General features: G+C 39.3%; 1 protein-coding gene across 3 annotated transcripts in view; it reads right to left on the reverse strand.

Moving 5' to 3' along the window:
- Positions 1 to 8,056: 8,056 nt before the first annotated feature.
- The window catches only part of PARP8 (poly(ADP-ribose) polymerase family member 8), a 365,263-nt gene continuing 350,930 nt past the window's right edge, over positions 8,057 to 22,389 (reverse strand). Inside the window, exons 24-28 of one of the 3 annotated variants that reach the window (XM_089682697.1) lie at positions 21,397 to 21,466; positions 18,374 to 18,458; positions 16,770 to 16,849; positions 12,021 to 12,042; positions 8,057 to 8,100 (exon numbers count right to left, since the gene is read on the reverse strand). In XM_089682697.1, the coding sequence (XP_089538823.1) occupies positions 8,064 to 8,100; positions 12,021 to 12,042; positions 16,770 to 16,849; positions 18,374 to 18,458; positions 21,397 to 21,466 (294 nt within the window). In that variant the 3' untranslated portion in view covers positions 8,057 to 8,063. Of the gene's footprint in view, positions 8,101 to 12,020; positions 12,043 to 13,716; positions 16,850 to 18,373; positions 18,459 to 21,396; positions 21,467 to 22,389 lie in introns of those variants that run through there. The other 2 variants (XM_089682699.1, XM_089682698.1) reach the window with 2 other exon arrangements.

The raw sequence follows: 22,389 nt of genomic DNA on the forward strand, positions 1-22,389 counted from the left end.
CTTGCCTGCTGCACAGTCTTCACCTCCTCACCTGCTACAAGATCTCCCAACCCGGATTTCCTTCAGGCACCCATGCCACTCTGTGCCTTGTTAGTCTCTTTCAATAATCCCAGTGGAAACAAGACAAGAGGTATAAGGGAAGCCATCTTATCAACTCAGCCTTGACCAGGTATTTGACATAAAGTAAGCCAGGTTGAGGAGTCCATTGAGCTTTTGACTCCAGAGAGATTTACTCAACCAAAATAGTGGATGAACTCCCACTGAAGGGATTAGGTGACAAATTGTGTGTCCAGGGCAACTGAATGTAATGAAACATGACTAGTTGGTTATCCTGCACAGCTGTAGGTTTCTTAGACAACATAGTTTGAGAAACTCTGTTCTATAATTCTGTTTAGTTTTTTTAACAAAAAGATGTAACAGAATACATATTGGCCTAAATTTATGAATAAATCTGATTTTTAAATATTTTTTATTGGATATGTTTTATAGCAGAAAGTAAAAAATATAGTTTGTTTTTCAAAAATTTCTGTCTTTTTTAATTTAGAGAAAAAAAAAAAAGCTCTATTTGTGATTAATTGTCAGTTAAAGTAATGCAGTGCCAAAAGGCAAAAACATGGCCTGGTCATGAATGGGGTAAACCTTCTAGAGGTCAAGTGGTTAAAATAATGCTCTATTTACCAGCTGCTAGAGGAAATAGAGCTTTTTTTAAAGGGGGCAGAGTCAGGCTCCAAAACCACAAAAGATATTGAGTTTGATACATGTTTGGAATAAAAGCTTCTGTTTGGATTTCAACATTTCAGTTTGGTGCTCCAAAACTTTGATCCACCAATATACCTATTTCCCGAGGCTTTCCATGGAGGTCCCTCAGTTTATGGAAGCAGCCTACACATCACCCGGATGCCCCATCAGTATATTATTAGCAGAGATTTTGGCAATACAGTCATCAGTACCATAGTAACATCCACCTAGGGCCCCAGTGCTATCCAATCTACTATTTCTCGAACTCTGTATAGGACAGTGTTGGTGTTTTCCATGCATTAGTAATGTGAATCATTAATCAAAGTTGGCTACTACTACATAGTTATGTTTTTTAGCAGATATGTGCCTTCTCTGGATTCATCTGGAGGTGTCTGTCTAGTACCATACCACACTGGATTGTATACAAGGGTCCAAAAAGCTTGTACTTCAGGACAATCCTACCAAATATGCCTAAATGTGCCCTGTAAGGAGCAGCTTCTAAAGCAAGTCACAAGACATGAGGGACTCGCCCTGGATATATGAGAGAAAACTAAGTGGCCATGGGCATATGTCACCTGCCACCCTCACCCATTTGAAAAAAAAAAAATATTTGGGTTTTCAACTTTTTCAAACCACAGTAAGGAAAGATGGAACAGGCAGTTTAAAGTGTTGACCATATACAGACTGGGGCCACATGTGCTGGGCCAATATAACATACTTTATAACAACAGTTCAAAATCTATTGAATACAGTATCAAGGATGTATATGGAGAACAATGTATCCCTTGCATAGCAGTTAAAAAATGAGAGCGATGGGTAGGAAAGTAGGAAGATGGAAAGGGTTGGGAAAGAAAGGCGAAAGAGAAGGGAGTTCCTGGGGAGCCTAGGTCGTGTAGGGGGAGCTGCTAATGGTGATAATAGACAGGAGCATGCCACTAAAGGTCAAGTAATGTGGTGTCAAAGTCTGTGGGAAGGAATATATCTATCCATGGCTACCAAATTTTAGCAAATTTGGAAACACAGTCATGTAGGGTAGCGTCAATATTTCCTTGGATCATGGCACATGTAACTTAAAATAAGTTAAGGGTAGAGGTTTTCCAGGCTGCCAACTGTTAGTATATTTGGGGACATAGTCATGTAGGGTAGCGTCAATATTTCTGTGGATCATGACACGTGTAACTTCAAATAAGTTAAGGGTAGAGGTTTTCCAGGCAGATACCACTGTTTGTTTATTATGTCTAGGGGGCTCATGTTTAGAATAGGTATAGCGGGGTCCGGTGTAATAAATTTGCCAGACTCTGTGGAAAGAAGGTCAAAGACTTCTGCCCAGAACCTGTGGATGATGGAACACATTCACCAGATGTGTATGTGTGTTTCCAGTTCCTTGTAACCCCTAAAGCACTCAGAAGGGTAATTTGGTACAGATTTGGAAACAAGTGCCAGGATCAAGTATCAATTGGACCTCCTGGGCGGGGACAGAGCAGGAGTTAGTGGCTAGCCAGATGTCAGACCAATCTTTAGGTTCTGCAGTGACAACGAGGTCAGACTCCCACTTACCTACATAGGATGGGGGCTCAAGAAAGAGCTTGAAGAGCATGATATGATACAGAGTAAAATTTGGCCTGGAGCATGGGGATCTTTTCTGAAAATATGCTCAAACATGGTAAGTTGATCCATTGACGAATGGGAAGAGGATCCAGTAAGAAATAAATTTATATATATATATATATATATATATATATATATATATATATATATATACATAATGTAACGGGGTTCGCTCGGCAGCGGGTGTGTGTGACCCCCTGGGTGGGTGCACAACATAAAAACACAGGCACAGCACAACAACAGTGTTGGTGAAAAACAAAAAGGTGCGGTTTATTTATAATATTTACAAGAAAACATCAAACCAAAAAGAAACATCAAATCAAATCCTTGCCAACTTGGCCACTTACTGTACAATAGCTTCCCTAGCTATTTACTAGGTACAGCCTTGTGCTACACCCAGTCCCTATCAGTTGGAGGCTAGCCACACAGGCCTTTGTCTCACCGCACAGATAAGTCTACTTATGCACAGATCTGGTTCCAGGATGGAGCAACTCCCTAAGCAGACTGGGAAGTTTTATAGAGGCCCGAATGAGCCCACTACCTTCAGCTGGGCTCATTACCTCACTGCTGAAGGCTCAGCAGTTCCCCCTAGTGGAACAAATCCACATAGAACCTAAATCGCGGACAGATATATATTTCGTCCTGGATGCAACCGGGTGATTTTACCTGCCTACTGTCACATACCCCCCCCCCCTTGATTCAACCTTGGGGTTGTAACACCAGTAGCCAGGCAGGCTTAACCTCGGGATAAAGCATCCACATTCCCCATCTAATCTCCAGGGCGATGCTTTACCGTGAAGTGAAATTCTTGTAGGGCCAGGAACCACCTATTTACCCTTCTATTGGTCTCTTTATTTTGAGCCATCCACTTCAAGGGAGCGTGATCCGTGACCAGGTCAAAGTGTCTGCCTAGCAGATAGTACCTCAGGGAATTTAGAGCCCACTTTACTGCTAAACACTCCTTCTCAATCGTGGCATAATTTTCCTCGTGAGACTTCAGCTTTCTGCTCAGGTAGATTACCGGGTGCTCCTCCCCCTTCCAAACCTGGGACAACACTGCTCCTAAGCCAACATCGGATGCATCCTTCTGGACCACAAAGTCTTTTGAGAAGTCTGGTGAGTATAGCACTGGCTGGTTACATAAGGGCCTTTTTAAAGACTGAAATGGTGCTACAGCCTCTGGGGACCACTTAACCATGACCAACTCCTTCCCTTTTGTCAAGTTGGTTAGGGCACTGCCAGAGAAGCAAAATGGGGGATGAATCGCCGATAGTAGCCAGCAATTCCTAGAATAGCCCGTACCTGCTTCTTGTTGTTTGGGCGTGGCCAACGCTGTATCACTTCAACTTTGTTGATTTGGCATTTTATTACTCCTCTCCCAATAGTGTACCCAAGGTACCTGGCCTCTTCCTGTCCAATAGTACACTTCTTCAGGTTGGCCGTAAACCCAGATTTCCGTATTGAATCTAGTAGAGCCTGAACGTTTGGCAAATGTGAGGCCCAATCTGTGCTATGGACAATCACATCGTCCAGGTAAGCTGCAGCATACTTCTGATGGGGACAAAGAATCTGATCCATTTTTTGCTGAAAGGTGGCCGGTGCATTCTGTAACCCAAACAGTATTCTTCTATACTGGAATGACCCGTCTGGGGTTACAAATGCAGTCTTCTCCTTTGCTGACTTAGCTAGGGGAATCTGCCAATAACCTTTTGTCAAATTGAGTGTTGTCATGTACTGGGCTGCTACTAGTCGGTTGATTAATTCATCTATCCTTGACATGGGGTAGGTGTCAAATTTTGTTACTTTATTTAACTGTCAAAAGTTGTTACAAATTCACCAGCTCCCATCCGGTTTGGGCACCAACACTATGGGGCTGGACCAGTCACTGTGGGACTCCTCTATCACCCCCAAATCCAGCATTCTCTGCACTTCCCCATGTATTGCCTCCCGACGGGCCTCTGGGATTCTATAGGGTTTTAGTTTTACCCTTTCACCTGGTGGGGTGATAATGTTATGCTCCACCCCAGAGGTTTGTCCCGGCAGCTCAGAAAAAACGTCTGTGTTGCGGAACACAAACTCTTTAACTTCCTGTTGTTGAGTTTTAGATAACGTGACTGCTATTCCAACCTCCGGAACCAAGCAGTCAGATTGCACTGGTGACAAAGCCTCTGCAACTAGGGATTCCCTGTCCCTCTAGGCCTTCAACAGATTAATGTGGTAGAGCTGTTCAGGTTTTCGCATTCCTGGTTGTCTGACCCTGTAGTTCACCTCACTCACTCTCTCAATTACTTCATATGGGCCATGCCATTTGGCCAGGAATTTGCTTTCAACTGTAGGGATTAGCACTAGCACTCTATCTCCCTCTGCAAATGACCTGGTCTGGGCACCGATTGTACACCCTCTGCTGTGCTAACTGCGCGTGGGCCAAATGTTCCTTTACGATCAGCATTACCTGGGCAATTCTATCTTGCATTTGGGTGACGTGCTCAATCACACTCCGGTGGGGAAAACTCTCACTTTCCCAAGTTTCTTTGACAATGTCCAACAGCCCTCTTGGGTGTCCCATTGAGCAACTCAAAAGGTGAAAACCCCGTAGAGGACTGGGGTACCTCCCGGATGGCAAACATCAAACAGGGTATTAGATAATCCCAACCTTTTCCATCCTTATCCACCACCTTCCTTTACATTTGTTTCAGGGTTTTGTTGAACCTTTCAACCAACCCGTCTGTTTGGGGATGATACACAGAGGGGTGCAATTGTTTTACTTTGAACAGTTTGCACAGCTCTTTCATCACCCGGGACATAAAGAGGGTTGCCTGGTCCATAAGCAGTTCCTTCGAAATACCCACTCGACTGAAAATGAGAAATAGCTCCTTAGCTGTCGTCTTGGCAGAGATATTTCGGAGTGGAATCGCCTCTGGATAGTGGGTGGCATAGTCGAGTATGACCAACATGTACTGATGCCCCCTAGCATCAGTGGACCTACCAAATCCATTGCAATCCTTTCAAAAGGGACATCAATGATGGGAAGAGGTACGAGTGGACTCCGGAAATGGGACATAGGGGCTGACTTCTGACACACAAGGCAAGAGGAACAGTAATTTTCTATCTCCTTAATGACCCCAGGCCAATAGAACCGCTGCAATACTCTTCCCCGTGTTTTCTCTGCACCCAAATGACCCCCAAGGAGGTGTCCATGAGCCAACACCAACACCAACTTCCTGTAAGGTCTGGGCACCACTAGTTGCTCAATGGTTTCTTCCGCTCCTTGAGGGACTCGATAGAGTAGGTCCCTTTCTACAAGGAAGTACGGATAAGCACAAGTTTTATCTGGGCTCACTAGTTCGCCATATAGTTTTATCACATTTTCCCGTGCTTTTATCAGTGTGGGGTCTTTCAACTGTTCGGTGGCAAACTTTTCCCTATGAACCTCTAAGTCAAAAAACTCAACAGCCGGCATGTTTTCATCTGAAGAGGTGGGCTCCTCCCTAGTTCTTTGGGTCTCCCCTGCTAGTATCGACAAGGGGAACTTGGGAGAGTCCTCACCACACTCAGAGGATTTCTGGGATTCACCTTCCTGGTCTGACGGGGACACAGTGGGGGGGGGGGTCAGAACAATCCCAGAGTTCCCAGAATTTTTGAAAATCCCTCCCCACAATAGCATCATGTGGTAAGTGAGGCACCAACCCTACCTGATGAGACAGGTGATTTTGCCCCAGCCATTTTTTCATTCAGCTGTCAGCCAGAACCTGTCATTCAGCATTGGCAGTCATTTGGGATCAGGAATATCATGATGCTATGTACCGTTTACCTATTCACGTAGGGGGAAACAGTAACTGTGGGTCCCCTTATTTTTTAGGGGGCTTCCAGATTCAAATAATCCCCTCCACCTGCAGACCCAACCACATGGATAAAATTGTGGGGAAAAATTACTTTGCCAGGAGGATCTCCCAGAAAGGTACTCTTCCCATGTTGATTGTATGTGACTTAGCATTGTTCAGGAGGAAGGGGGAAACACTCTCATCCCCTACGCTTGACTGGTCAGCCAGGATACATGCTCGGATGTGGGTTTGGTATAGATTTTTTGGGAGAAACAGTATCTGTGGGCCCATAATTTGTTTAAAAAAGCTTTCAGATTCTAATAAGACTCCCTTCCTCTGCAGACCCCTACAACCATGAGGCTAGAGTTGTGGAGAAGAGGAATTTGACCTCATTAATATAAGGACAAGGTGCTTTTCCAAGGGGGTTCTCCCCAGCAACATATTTTCCCTATGTTGAGGACATGTGACTTGGTATAGTTCAGGAGAGGGGCACACATGTACATTCCCTACACCTTACTGGCCAGCCAGGATGCATGCTTAGATGAGGGTTTGGCATAGATTTTGTGGTTCTTTGTGTTCCAAGAAGGCTCTTCTATAGTGAAAAAAATCCATGCAAACTATTGTGTATGCAGGTAGTGGAACACTCTCTGTCCCACCAAGGCTGCAAAGGGCCCAGGGTGCTGTTGTTCTTATATCAGATGTTTTTAAACACCAGTAAATAATTGTGAACCAACTTATATTTTAACTGTATATGGGTGGGTTGTACTAACCCCAGCATTGATTGGAAGGCTTACCACATGCAGAAAGGGAAGTGGGCAAATTACAGTATAATCCCAAAAGTATTGGTCGGCCTGTCTTTACACACACATGAACTTTAATGGCACCCCAGTCGTAGTCCATAGGGTTCAATATTGAGTGGGCCAACCTTTTGCAGCTATAACAGCTTCAACTTTTCTGGGAAGGCTGTCTACAAGGTTTAGGAGTATGTCTATGAGAATGTTTGACCATTCTTCCAAAAGCGCATTTGTGAGGTCAGGCACTGATGCCTGGCTCGCACACTCTGCTCTAATTCATCCCAAAGTTGTTCTATCAGGGTGATGTCAGGACTCTGCAGTCGGTCAAGTTCCTCTACCCCAAACTCGCTCATCCATGTCTTTATGGACCTTGCTTTGTGCACTGGTGTGCAGTCATGTTGGAACAGGAAGGGGCCATCCCCAAACTATTCCCACAAAGTTGGGAACATGAAATTGTCCAAAATGCCTTGGTATGCTGATGCCTTAAGAGTTTCCATCACTGGAACTAAGGTCTAATCTCTCTATACACTGTTGTTGTGCTAATCTGAAGGCCACATGAAGTTTGGAGGTCTTTAGCTAATAACTCTGCAGACAATTGACAACTTCTGCGCTCTGTGCACCTCAGCATGGTCTGACCCTGCTCTGTCATTTTACATGGCCTACCACTTGGTGGCTGAGTTGCTTTTGTTCCCAGTTGCTTCCACTTTGTTATAATACCACTAACAGTTGACCGTGGAATATTTAGTGGCAATGAAATTTCACGGATGGACTTATTGCACTGGTGGCAACCTATCACGGTACCACAATTGAATTCACTGAGCTCCTGAGAGCGACCCATTCTTTCACAAATGTTTGTAGAAGCAGTCTGCCTGCCTAGGTGCTTGATTTTATACACCTGTGGCCATGGAGGTGATTGGAACTCCTGAATCCAATGATTTGGAGGGGTGCCCAGACGTTTTTGGCAATATATTGTATCTCTGCAACACTCTCATGGCTTCCTACCTGTGGTTACAGCACTCATAGCCCATGATACATTTCTCTACTCCTAAACCTCATACAATTTATAAAATGCACAAGAAACAATCTGGAAACCACTTTTTTTTCAAATCCTCCATTTTATTTCCGGTTGCCCTCCATCCCTGAATATAACAAAACAAGGAGAAGAGAATACCATTTTATAGTACAAAAAAAGGTTACAAATGTGTTACATTTGACCGTAAGCACACAGTTTGTCATTTTTACAACTTTAAAAGGAAATGTAGAAGCTTAGCTTTGTTTAACAGGTTCACTTATTGTACCAATAACTATAAAATTAAAACTGCTATCATACAGTATCAGCAAAGAGTTTGAATCAGAAAAATACATGTATCAAAAGTCTGGAATACTTAAATGAATTGCCATAAAATACTTTAGAGCAGACCATTATCATACATGGCTATTAAGACTGGAGAGAGAATTTACTAGTTGGAGACCTAAGTTTACCATATCTTGACTTACTTGTGGCATGAATATTGTAGGACAGCTGTTAATACATTTGTGTCCATTCACTACCATATTTTACATACTTTTTTCAAAGTTATTATTGCCATGCTAGTCTTAGGCTTTATACAAACATACATATCTGATACCATTAAACTGGACTTAAGGCCCAATTTTAGCCAACACTATTTTTAGTGCTCACCCATGTGTCCCCATTGGGGAGATTTGCACTTTCTTCTTGTATATTGGGCGGCTATTAGCCAAGGGCATGGATAGCTTTCCAACAGAGGTACAAACAGCAATAATGTATTTTTTTCTTGCAGAAGCCATCAGAATTAGAACCTCTGTCTGGGTTTAAATCTGGTCTGTATCCCCTTTGGGGATATTTTTTTCCTCAATTATTCTATCTGACACTTGTCACCTGGACAGAACCTTACGGGGGTTCTCCCTATTGGGAACAGAGACCACAATAAGAAAAATTTCATACTTTTATCAGTTTCCATCCTGCTGGGAGAACAAAAATCATATATATGTATGACAATAAATATATATCAGTGCAAACAATGCAATATTGCATAGAAAAGTCTTTCCGATGTGTATCGGTGAAAAAGTAATGTGATATTGCTAACCACAACAAAGTGTCCGGTTCCACACAGTGCTCTGGGGTCCAAAAAGTGATCCACCACCACTATGCACTCACCAGAAGGCTACTTGTTAGGTAGCAATTGTAACAGAAGATCTAGACAATCATTCTCCAACGTTTGCTAGTCGCCTCCTAGGGGAAAAGCTCACCACACGTGGAAAAAGCTAGACAACATTGACATGCAGCATACCAAGATAGCAGTACGGTACCCAGTAAAAGTATGATCAAATTATCTTTCTATAGGTTTAGTATACTCTGATTGATTGAGACAGCTCTATTATGGCCTATGACAAAATGGCATCCAGTAATTTCAGGCGTGCTCTACAGGCTATTTAAATGGTATCTTTTTCTGACGTCACTAATGGGCGTAACCCTGAGGACGTGCATGCACACGAAACGCGTTGGGTGGACCCTACGTGCTGATGTCATGCCGCTGATTCCGTGCCTTGGAACGGTGGCCATCTTGGTATGCTGCATGTCTATGTTGTCTAGCTTTTTCCACGTGGAATGTTTTTATGGATGTTTTAAATAAATACTACACAATATATACTGTATCTTTGGGCTCCGTGTGGTGAGCTTTTGCCCTAGGAGGCAACCCAACTAGCGGATGTTGGGGAATGATTGCCTAGATCTTCTGTTACAATTGCTACCTAACAAGTAGCCTTCTAGTGAGTGCATAGTGGTGGTGGATCACTTTTTGGACCCCAGAGCACTGTGTGGAACCAGACACTTTGTTGTGATTAGCAATATCACATTACTTTTTCACAGATATACATTGAAAGGACTTTTCTATGCAATATTGCATTGTTTGCACTGATATATATGTATTGTCATTTACACTTGTGACATATTCATTGTATTTGTTTTATGCGCTGCACTATTTGTATACATTTGTTTTTTGAGATTTATTGTCACTGTCTCAGGTGCTTGCTGCTTTTATTTATTTAGAGCTCACTGTTTTACTATTTTTTGAGAATATATATATAATTTATTTTTTCATTGCTGTGTCCCTGTTGGGGAAATTTCCTTGACCTTTCCTTGAGCTTTAGACAGCAAGTCAAGTCTCCCCAGTGGGGACACACAGCAAGCAGTAAAAGCTCTACAGAGGGTTGAGTTTGGCTGGAGTTGGGCTTTACAAAGTGCAATGTTTAATCCAGTCACAGTTTTTATTTTATAGATTTTATTTTGTTAAAAAATATAAAGTCAGACACCATATCTTTAATTTGGTGAGAGTTTAAATTTGATACCTGTTTAATTTGTAATAATTTGCGTACTTTTTTAAAATTGCGGTTAGCCCTTCACAAAGGCAGTTTGTATGGAAGAATCCGCCAACATTAGTTGTGCTGTTTGTTATCAGACTGTGTGGATTATGTTAGAAAATAGAAAAAAAAACATGAAAATAGCTTATGAATGAACTGGATGTCTGTGGAGAGGAAGTTTTAGAGCCTAAGATATGGCTGCTGCTTGTGACATTCACAACTATGAACATAGAATTAATCAATTCACTGCAAAGAAAATGGAATGTCTGACCTTTATGTAAAATCATATTTACTCTCAGGTAAATGAGGGTTACAGATGACATTTGGCAGTACTCGTCTTTTGGTAATCGGAACAAGGGTCAGCTGTGATGGAAAATATTCTTGCTTAAGAACCTGTTCAGGGTCTGACAATCGTCACTTCTGTCAAGCAAGAGTGGCCACACATTGATCAAAATTCGGACGGTTCAGTAGAGAATTTTGATCCATCTATCGCAAGCTTATGACCCTGATCACTTGAAAATATCAACCTGCATATTGATTACGCAGCCAATATACAGTCTACGGACAGTATCAGCCACAATGAATGGCATTGGCAAATTTTTTTAAGCCTTGGAGGGGTGCACGATGTTCTGTCATCACATGGCAAAAATATACTCAAATATAATGGTAAGGTAAAGCTGTAACACCTATGAAGATTATTATTCTCTGTAGATGTAATGGTTATTCCAGAATTATCAGAGCAATTGATGAGCACATTATTACAAGTGATCATTACAACTGTGGTCTTTACATAGGACTTCAGGAAACAAAAATGCTTTCAGAATCAGACTTAAAGTGTAAACTCAGCAATGAACTTCTCTTATTTTCTCCCCTTTTGGTGTGTCTGTTCCATAAGCAAAAGAAAAAAAAACCCGTTGATCATGTGAAAGCAGTACTGTGTCTTTTGTTCTTTGCCTTAAGAAGTCTAATTAGCCCTCCTAGTTGTTTTTATTGAGACTACAGAAAGATTAGACTTTTTATGTTGTAGATATAAGATATACTGTAAGTAAGTATCTGGAGGGTTGAGTATTAGCAAAAGAAAACTGGGTAGGTCTGACACCACTCCAGTCCACAAAAATGCTGGGAGTTTTCAGCCTATAACTTGGGAGCTGGGTGCATTTCTGACAGAATGTATTTTTCATTGAAATACACTTTAATGGGTAATCTGGCTCACACGATACACAGCATGGCATTCCATTCTCGCTGGTTCCATTGAACAAATCTGCCACATAAAACATTGTCTGCCATAATAGAACTATAGGGCAAAGAACAAATGTAATGTTCAAAAATATTTCATTTGTGGTTATTTTGTGATATTGTACAATTCAGAAAATAAAAATATAAAAAAGAAATATTTCATGCACATTCTACTGAGGCCCCAAAACAATAGGTTAAAGAAAAACAACTGTACCACCAATGTATGAATGGTCAGTACTGGTAGCAAAAGGCAGATAGTTCTTACACATGGCAGGCCATGAGTTTTATTTAGTGAGCCTATACGTGTTACAAATTCTGAGAATTACTGTATATAGTGTTTGGACCAATGTTGTTGTAAGAATTACAGTATTATATATACTAAAAATATTCTACAGAAAAACAACCTCAATTTTTAAAGGGATAGTAGAAAAAATATATTTACCAAGTGTTCAGAATATCACTTTCTGCATGAAAGGGAGAAGGAAAGGATTAGCATACCATGTCCCTTGTGAGTGTGCTAACTAGTTACTCAGTAAATATGACAAACCACCTAATACAACGTACAACCCTCATACAATCGCTACTTCACAAAGGATAATTCATCCAAAGATTACCGTTTAATTAAAATCTAACACTCTTTATACATAAAATGCTTTCAGCCATAAAGCATCCTTTCATACCAAAGTGTACTATGTAAGTACGGTAAACTATAGGTCAATACCCTTCAATGTTGTAAATGTCTTGCATGGTCAAGAAGGATCTTAGTATTGTACATATAGCCACTATTGTATAGTATACAATACAAAGGACTTTCTAGACCGGCCATCCTCAACCAGGGTTCCATGGAAGCCTAGGGTTCATTCTGGGGCTGCTAGGGGTTTCATAAACTGTGGTTCATTGACTTCTAATCCGATGGTGCTTACATTGTTCACAGGCCAATGCTATTTGGTACGGCCAGTGGCATGGCACTAGGGGCTTTTTTAGCGGTCTGAAAGCATAGCATTCTAACCATCACCGTAAGGGGCACTTTTTTCCCATTGACCATCAATATAAGGGGCATTTTTTTCCACATACAGTACTGCCGATGAATTGGTGTTAGCAAGACCTAAAGTGTTAGCAAGACCTAAAATTGAAAAGTTGAAAAAAAGCTGTTCTAGACCAAACAAGACAAGACATCTATAGCATTGAAGGGACCAACCTAAGGTTTTTAGATACTACAGTTTGGTGTTTTGTTTGATTGGAGGTTTTAATGAATATCAGTAAACATGTTTTTTGTTTTGTTACTTGAGAACCCTAATACAATTGTTTTGTATAAGGACAGTACTTATATTGTACTTATAATAAGAATGCAATAGAATTTTATTACATGGTATTGTTATTTTTGAATGGAATATTCACTGGAAATAGTTATTTTATTAAGGTTACTACATGGTATTAGGTGGTTTGTCATAGTGGAATAAAAGCAAGTTCATTAGCAGTTATACTTAGAACAGAATGCATGTACAAGTCTCATTCCTTCACAAAACATAATAATAAAGGGGTGAATAAGCACCTTACTTTTGTGATAGAAAAAAGATATATAGATACCTTCTGTTCTAAAGATGGTCATAAATAGCTTGAATTTTATCCGATTCCTGTTGACACCACCTGGAGAAATCGAAGACGCTCGGCAGTCAATAGTTGGCTGAACAGTGACTGCAACCACTGCAAAAGCAGGTATTCTGACGGGTGCTAGCTGTCAGAGTACAATAGCTGGCAGTGGGAGATTTGCCCATCCATGCTGTTTAGTATGAATGAGGGAACCCATGGAATTCTCTTGTTTAGCCCATGTAGAAGGCTTTAATAGGCACTGCACTAACTGGAGGCTTTTGATTACTTTTGGCCCATGTGACCATAACCTGTTGGGTTAAGCTTTCTCATTGGCAGTTTTAAAATACATGTAAATGTGTAGCTAGTAGTAGTCACATTCAGTTGGACTTATTCTTCATTACTAAAGGCATTTTACAGCTTATCCAAGCAGTTTTTTTAGTTCTAATGAAGCTACTGAAAAATGTATTTGACATTACAGAACAAGTCCAATTGAACTAATACTACTCACTACTCCACGACCTGGATAAATGAAAACGTTCACAAACAGGTTAAAGTATAATTAGCTGTATTAAAAAACAGTTTAATGTTTCCCTTTTATGTTAAAGGACACAAAAAATAGTATTATATGCAAATATGCTTTGCCTGAATTTCTGAAAATAACAAGGCTACCACATTTGATAAAATGGCTGTTTAAATTCTAGATATACAAAGTTTAATAATTCACATTAGTCTTCTAATACACAGGTAAGCTAGGACCAATAAACAATAAAAGATCATTTTACTGGGGTTCCACACCTTCTACAGGTCTGGTGTAGAATGGAAAACCATAGCTTACTAGACTCAAGATCATTCCATCAGTTGGCCATTGCATTATTACAACCAGCCTGGTGACCAAAAAGTGTTATTCCATGAAAAAGGAGTTCCAGTAAAAAAGGTTCTTTTTCTTTTTAGCTTAGATGAGTTTTATTCTGAGGTGTTATCACCAACAGCACTTAATTTAATTCAACTCCTCCCGGAAAATGACTTTGCATTGCAGCATTTGTTTGTCATGTGTTGATCCAAATACATGTTTTACTAATGCATGCAAACTGATTGTAAGATATTGTAGCACTGGCTCTATTCCCTCAAAACGAAGTGATCTAGAAAAGAAAATGGCAATGAGTTCATTAAATGAATAGTCTACAAAAATCGAATTTGTAGCTAACAGTAGGTTTGATAGGCAATCTGTTGATTCTTCATTGGGTACATGGCTGAACTCTGATATAACAAAAGAAAAAATTCTATATTTAATAATGGCAGAGCTGCTTAGATCTCTAAATATAGCAAACGAGCAATTATATCTAAATTTCAAAAGTGAGGATTACTAATATAAAGTTAGCAAATCTCCTAGAGCACAAACTAAAAAAAAATATGATTAAAAGCTAAAAAAAATGATTAAAAGATAAAAAAAAAAGTTCATTTCACTTTTATCAGTCTTTAATCCTTCTTTGAAACAATCCTTGAACATTTATTCCAGGTTTCACTCCATTTTTAACTCACTGTCCAGGAAACAAAAGTAGAAAAGACTGAAGGAAAATCTGTTTAACAAAGTAAAGCGACCCTACATCTGCTTCTCCAGTGACTAAGAAAATAAATGATGAAAACCAACAGGAAAAGCAGAAGAAAGGCACAATAACTCAAGTAAACAAAAATGTATATAAAAGCCCAAACTGTGCTGCAGATTGCTGCCTGCATTTAGAAATAAATATTTCACTAAAATAATTCATTAGAAGAAATCTGCACTCAATAGTAGGCTCATATATTTTTATGAAGTTAAATAACATCATAATCCTAAGTATGTTTCTGATGCATTCTTCGACATGTTCATTTTACATGTGAATGTGTTTACCTGTTGTTTTTTATAAAGTGTTTAATAAACATTCCTGGGGAGAAAAGATTATAAAAGATTATAAAAATAAATGGTAGGATTAGAAATCCTACACACCAAAGACTAGGAATCCAACACACCCAGACGTGTTAGATGCTAAAGACCATTCAGCTAGTTTAGCTCTTCAAGGTAGTGAAGCTGGATGGCTTGAACAGCAGGACAGGTAAGTATTAGATATTTTCTTTACAGGGTGCAGCTAGCTTAACTCTTCAAAAAAGAAAGAGCATGGGTGGTTTGGGTGGCAGTAAATATAAATCATTTTCTTTATAGGGTGCATTTTTTCAAAGTTTTTAATCTAGCAACAAGTGTCTTTAATGTGGAACTTCACCCTAAAGGGGAATATCCACTTTATTTCCTCCTCCCCACTTTTTCTTTTGGAACTTCTCTTTTGGGGACCTAGTTCTTTTAAGTACCCGCTACCCACTTCCAGTCTGATTGCCTAGGCAATTCCACCAGACGTTCATTACCTCCCCAGCCACAGCCTTCTAGAACGTGTCACACAGCGCAGTGTGGCTCAAAGCTGGCTCTGAAGCCACAAGAAGTCACAGCTGGCTTCCCACACTAAACATGCCAGAGCTGGGGACCCACAGACCGGTGAAGAACCAGCCCAGGTGAGGAGGGCTCTGGATCCCTGGACAGATAAGTGTCTTTTTTTTTTTTAAGTCAGCAACTAGAGTATTTGTAGCTACTGGCTATTTTTTTTCAAACAGAGTAAATAACTGCTTTAAGAAGTGAGACATAATGATTGCAAACTAAGTGTTTGCTCCCTTTAGTGGCTCATCTACAAATTATTATTATTATTACTATTATTATAATACACTATATTTTTAAGATTAAAAAATGGAAGAACAGACTTGGTAAAAGTTGAAAATCAAATGAAAAAGTTTAAGCTAAACACAGCATTAAATCAAAATATGTGCTCAAAATATGCTATATGTTCCCTTTAAAATGAATCTCCACAGACATGTCTCATTCACTCCTTTTGCAACAGACACGCATGGAAAGCCAAAAATGAAGTAATTGGACGTAAACACAAAGGAAATATAAAATTTAGATGCCAGTACATTGGCGCCAAAATGATGACGCCAGTACAGAGTACCCTAAAACATCAATAGAAGAGATCTGTCATACCGTTTATTATATAATACCGTCTGTAACCAAATAAAAGTTTTGCAAATTCTATCTACAGTACTTATGGTGAACATTTGAACCTGACTTCCAGAGAAGCACTTCACATATTACAATAATAATATTATATCCCAATTAAGTTCAGCATAAAATCAATAAACATTTCGGTTTGTTTATTGCAAGGAAAACCCTTAACTATTCTTAGTAGAAATTAGAACCGTTTGACATAAAGAACTAAGAAAACTTATTATCACAAATCCAGTTACTGCCTCTGATTTATGTTTGACTGTCTTGTAGAAACCACAGTATATTATATAATTTCTTATGAAATGATTCTGTTGTACCAGTAAATAAGCCTCATAATGGTCAAATGTTTAAAATAGGAAAGAAAAGGATAATTTTAAATTTGTACATCCGTCTGTAATAACAATAAAGAGTAATAATAAATAGAATCCTAATATATGTCAGTACAAAGTCCAGCTTTGATACTGATGAAGCCCCCACATTCAATGAATTCTGAATTTTATCCAGTAGCTGTTTGGTTACCGATGACTCGAAGAATCTCTTTATAGCTACTTGGCTCTTGTGTGTTGATGCTTGTATCGCCTACTTGACCATCTTCGTAGCTTCACAAAAAAATTTAAAAAATTCAAAAAAGAATAAAAACATTAATAAAGGTTAACAAACAATAAATTATAACATAATAATATAAATAATAACAACATAATAAATAATACATTTTAATTAAAACATCTTAATAAAATGAATCACTTCAAAGCTGAAAGTGAAAACCTCACAACCCCCAAAACCCTTCTGATCAGTGTTAGATCCTAAATGATGGCATTATTTATATAAAGTAGACTCTATATTAGATATACCAAAAGAGTCATAGTTAGGCCAGAGTTCTCCTACAGGGACCTGAGCTACTGGGACTCTAATCAAGCAGCTATGGCTTGAAAACCTAATGCTTTTATTTTTAAGACTTCCATTGAACACTGTAATATCGTGTTCAACAAGACACTGACAGTGAAAGCTTGTTGGCATGTATCAGTGTGGATTTTAGCACACAGTTAGTCTGGAAGCTCTGGGGACCTGGGCTCAAATTCCAACAGGTCTACCATTGTCTTGGTATTTGTATGTTTTCCCTTTTTGGAATTCATTTTAGTGGAATTCATCCAAAGTTTATCCAAATAATATGCTTCTGCCTACAGATAACCACAGAATGTGTGCATATTCATTATTGAATATTAGCAGGTGTGGCCTATATGAGATTAAAGCATGGAGCAGTGTGTAATATAGTGTACAGAGTGAACCACCGCTGAGTATATAATGTGCAGCTAAATGTAGAGTGGAGCAGTATAGAGTATATAATCTACATCACAATTTACAGACTGGTAAATATGGAATGTAGATTGTACAGCACAGTGTACAAAGTGGAGCAGAGTGGAATATACAGTATAGTGTACAGAGTGGAGCTGTGTGGAGCATATGATGTAAAGCGGGGGTCAGCAACCAGTAGATTGGAATAAATAGTATTCAGTACAGTATGCAGAGAGCAGAAATGTGAAGTATAAAATGTACAGCATAGTATACAGCGTAAAGTGGTGTAGAATACAGTGTGGAGTATAGTGTACAGAGTGGAGCTGTGTGGAGTATATGATGTTGAGCATAATGCACAGAGTGGAGCTGTGTGGAGTATATGATGTCCACATAGCATACAGAGTGGAGATACGTGGAATGTAGATGTACAGCACAGTGTACAATAGAATATAAAGTATACTGTAAACCAAGCAAAGTGTACAGAGTAGAGCTGTGTAAAGTATATAATTTACAGCACAGTATACCGAGTGTAGATATTTGAAATGTAGATTGCACAATACAGTGTGCAAAGTGGAGCAGCATGAAAGATATAATGTTCAGAACAGTATGCAAAGATGAGCAATGTGGCGTATAAAAGGTGTATCATAGTATATGGAGTAAGTGATGTAGATTGCAGTGTAGAGCATAGTGTACATAGTGGACCTGTATGCGGTATAGAATGTGCAGCACAGTGTAGAAAGTGAACCAGTGTAGAATCTAAACTGCACAGCACAGTTTACAGACTGGAGTGGTGTAGGATATGTAATTTACAGTAAATGTATGATACTTACACAAAAAAGAACCGTGTACAGACATGATCGGTAGTGGGAACGACCCATATCTCCCCATGTTTGTGCAATTCTGGTGAAGTGATAACTGTAAATACACAACAAACAGAAATGCTAATCATATTAGAAATTGTCAGAGAATGCATAAATTTACAGGATATTTCCAATGTTACAGAGTGATTCATTTATTCTAGTAATAGTCATCATCTCCAGTAAAGCAACACTGCGGACACTACGAGTGACACTGCAGTGTCCCACATCTTCTGTCGTATTCTATAACCCAGAACAATGGCAAAGCAGAGCTGAGAGGGAATCTGTGTCAATGGAAAATACAGCAAAGTTCACAGGTGTAGTAATGGAAACAGTGCCATGTTCCTGCTTGCCAGGTCTGCATCTCCGTACAGCAATACAGGAGCCCTGAAAATGATGAACCCATCAGTTACCACATCCTGTGGCTTGTCATTGGTCTTTCACTGTGATGGGCAGCTTCACTAACCAATCAGTAATTCACTGGAATGCAAATTTGAAAATAATTCTTTAAGCTAGGAACATATTTATATAAACAAAAGTTAAAGTCAGAAATCACCTAAGTTATCTCATTCTCCAGATTGTTTAAATAATTGTCTTCATGATACTTGATAAGTTAAGGTGACCATAGATGGATCAAAATTCATCAAGGACCAGTCCAATTTAATTTATTGTGTGGCTGTCCCAGATCAACAGAAGCTGAGCATTAGATCGACTTTTGTCAAATGATTACGTTTGAAAACTTTGTCGATTGGCTGCAGCTGTTGATCAGTGTATTCTGACAGTGCCAAGTACTGCTGACTGAATAGAATACCTTAGAGGGGGAAAGAAATTCTTCTATCCACCTCATTTATGTGGATGAAGGAGTCTGTTTTTTTTTCTTCTTAGTTTAGCCCGCTGGCTAAGAGAAAAAAAAAAAGAGATCATCTATAGCCAGCTTTAGAAATAAAAAAAATCAAGGAAACCTATCCATTCCATACCACCTGACTGAATGTCCAGGCAGAGAAGAAGATTACAAAATCCTGTCATTTGACAGGTGGTAAACCTGACATCCACAAAAGGCCCTTAGAACGGCTTGCTGATGATTTTTTTTATTGCCATCCTGGTCACCTTGAAAGCCTCTAAACCTGGAATGGTCAATATGCAAATAAGAGCTGAAGATCTCAACAACCTCACATATCCCCCTCAGTCTTCAATAATCTATAGAGAACTGCACATTACAAGGAGCCTGCACGAGATCAGGGTTTGGAGACGGACTTCAATCTATTGTTACTTGAGCGTCACGAGTATGAGGGCTTCCTGTCTCATAGGAATCCATTTATTAAAAGTCAGGTTATTGGTAGGCTTAGCATACTCAAAGGGCAAAAATGGACTTCTAGCTTCAAAGTCTGATCTAGTGCAGGCCCCTAGTAATGTGTATTTCTCTATAGGTTTGTGAAGACTGAGGAGGAATGAAGGAGGTTCTTGGGTTTTTCAGCCCCTATTTGCACATTGAACACTCCTGATTCAAGGATTTTTAAGCTGCCCAGGAGGTTTTCCAATGGACAACTGACAGGTTTTGTTTATCTTCTTCTCTGTCTGATCATTCATTTCCTTAATTTCTTATTTCTACATTATAATACAACATGCAAATATTATCATATCCATGATCTGGTTAATGAGACAACTTTTGTCTATTGAGTGTCCTGAGTTTGAGGACTTCCTATCTCTCTACAGGTAGCCATCCTTTACAAACCAGGGTATTAATAAGACTTGCAATTTTTGCAAAACTAAACCTCTAATGGGATTTTGAGGGCAACCAAATATTTTCAAAACAAATCAAAAAAGGTTAAACAAAACATGCATTTTATTACAAATATTAAAATCTACCACATATAAATGCAACATATATTAAGAACTTATTCAAGACACACATATCACCATGTGCAATATTTAAAAGGTGCGTCTGCCGTTTTTCACAGTGTGGTACACCAAGTTTGGTTCTTGCTCTAATGATTGTCTTTTTCACAGCCAGTCTTTTTACTGGGAAGGGCCAATGCATTGTGAAATGTAACAAATTCTTCATCATGGAGAATAGTACCACAAGAATGGCAATAATGGTTGAAATGGATGGACTTGTCTTTTTTAAGCCAGGCTAACCATGTAATAATCATCCCCCAATCACACCATCCTAGCAGGCCACTAAGTGAGGATCTAAGGCCCCCAGCAGGGTCTCCCAGAGTGCAGCAAGACAGCAAATATTGCTGCCAAAGTCCAAATTTCTGATCCTCTCCCTCAGACTAACAGCATGTCTCCATAGTCTTCCCAGTAGTGGCCATAAAACATGAACATAAACATGGCCACTACTGGGAAGACCATTATGGAGACATGCTGTTAGTCTGAGATTTACAGAGGGAGAGGACCATAAATTTGGACTTTGGCAGCAATATTTTTATGTCTCTCTGCTGTCCTGATGCACTCTGGGAGACCCTGCTGGGGGCCTTTGATGTTTGCTTGGTGGTCTTAGGACGGTGTGATGGGCAGATGGTTATTGCCATTCTTGTAGTACTATTTTCCCTGATGAAGATTTTTTACATGTATAATTCGAAACACATTGGACCTTCCCAGTAAAAGGACTGGCTGCAAAAAAGACAAGGAAGTCAGCAAGAACCAAACTGGATGTACCACACCATGCAAAATGGTAGATTCAACTTTTAAATATTGTATATGGTAATATGTTTGAATACGTTCTTAATATATGTTGCATTTATATGTGGTGGATCTTATCTGTGATTATTTGTAATTTGTAAAAAAAAATATGTTTTTTAACCTTTTTTGATATTTGGTTGCCCTGAAAATCCCATTAGAGGGGTTTTTTTTGCAAAAATTGGAGGATATCAGGAAAGGTGGCAACCCTCACCCAAAACCAGGAAGGTAATTTATTCTTGATGAGACTTGCATACCACAGTTCACTGCTGAATATACCCACCAACAAACACTATATTGTTTAAAAAATTTACCTTCACATAAGGCTATACATTTCAAGTTACGGCTTTGCAAAAATTGGGATTGTTGTCCTTTTTTCTGTGACTAGGAAACGGAGTGGGAAAAAGACAGAAAACAAAATATAATTAACAAAACAAAGAATAAGAATAGACCAAGGTTTGCTTGAGCAAAATAAATAAATAACAATATGAACAATATTGTAACAGAACCTTTAATAGAGCAGTACACATCATGAATACATGAATAATCCCATGTTTTGCCTAATATGTTTATTTCCTATGATTGTCAGCTCCATCTAGTGCCCATAATTCAGTATTTTCCTTAATGAAGTATTTTAAGAAAATACCGCAATGCAGCCCCTAGATGGCAATGGTGATCAGAGGAAGTATTGTAAATGTATTAGCCAAAATTTTTGCACAGAATAGGACCCTATAAGTGCATGTCTGGGCAAAAAAAAAAACATATTTAGTAAAACTCTGCAAAACATGCACATTTCCCCATGTTTTGTCTCATTCCCCATGTTTTGTGCTGCAAGTGCAGAAAATATCTGTCACTACTACCAGAAATCCTGCGAGCACCAACGTCCTGTAGTTGGCTGAAAACACTACCTTTGCTGCTAAAATCCCAAGCAGTGTTGATAACCCTGCCTGAGTCCTCCCCTGCTGGAGGTGTTCTGTAGCCCAGCAGTTGAAAATCAGACAGAGCTTAAAAAGTGCTTGGGATATCAGTGCTGCAGAAGCAAAATATTATGAGCCTGCTGGATTTCTGGCAGGATAAACGTATTTTTTCTGCAAAACATGGGGAAAGGTGTATGTATTGCAGTATTGTACTGAATATATTTTTTATTTCTTTTGCCTAGACATACACGTTAAATATGTATCTGCTGTGCTAATAGCTAAACTGCTTCCACTATATGAACACTGTATATACGGTACATACAGAAAGTTAAAGGATGGCTGGATCCAGCAGAAGTAACATGGGACTTTAGAACATAGGAAGGAGGCACA

The sequence above is a fragment of the Staurois parvus genome, unplaced genomic scaffold, assembly GCF_062004578.1.
Source record: "Staurois parvus isolate SC_StPar_1 unplaced genomic scaffold, SC_StPar_1.0 ptg000294l, whole genome shotgun sequence".
Lineage (NCBI taxonomy): Eukaryota > Metazoa > Chordata > Amphibia > Anura > Ranidae > Staurois > Staurois parvus.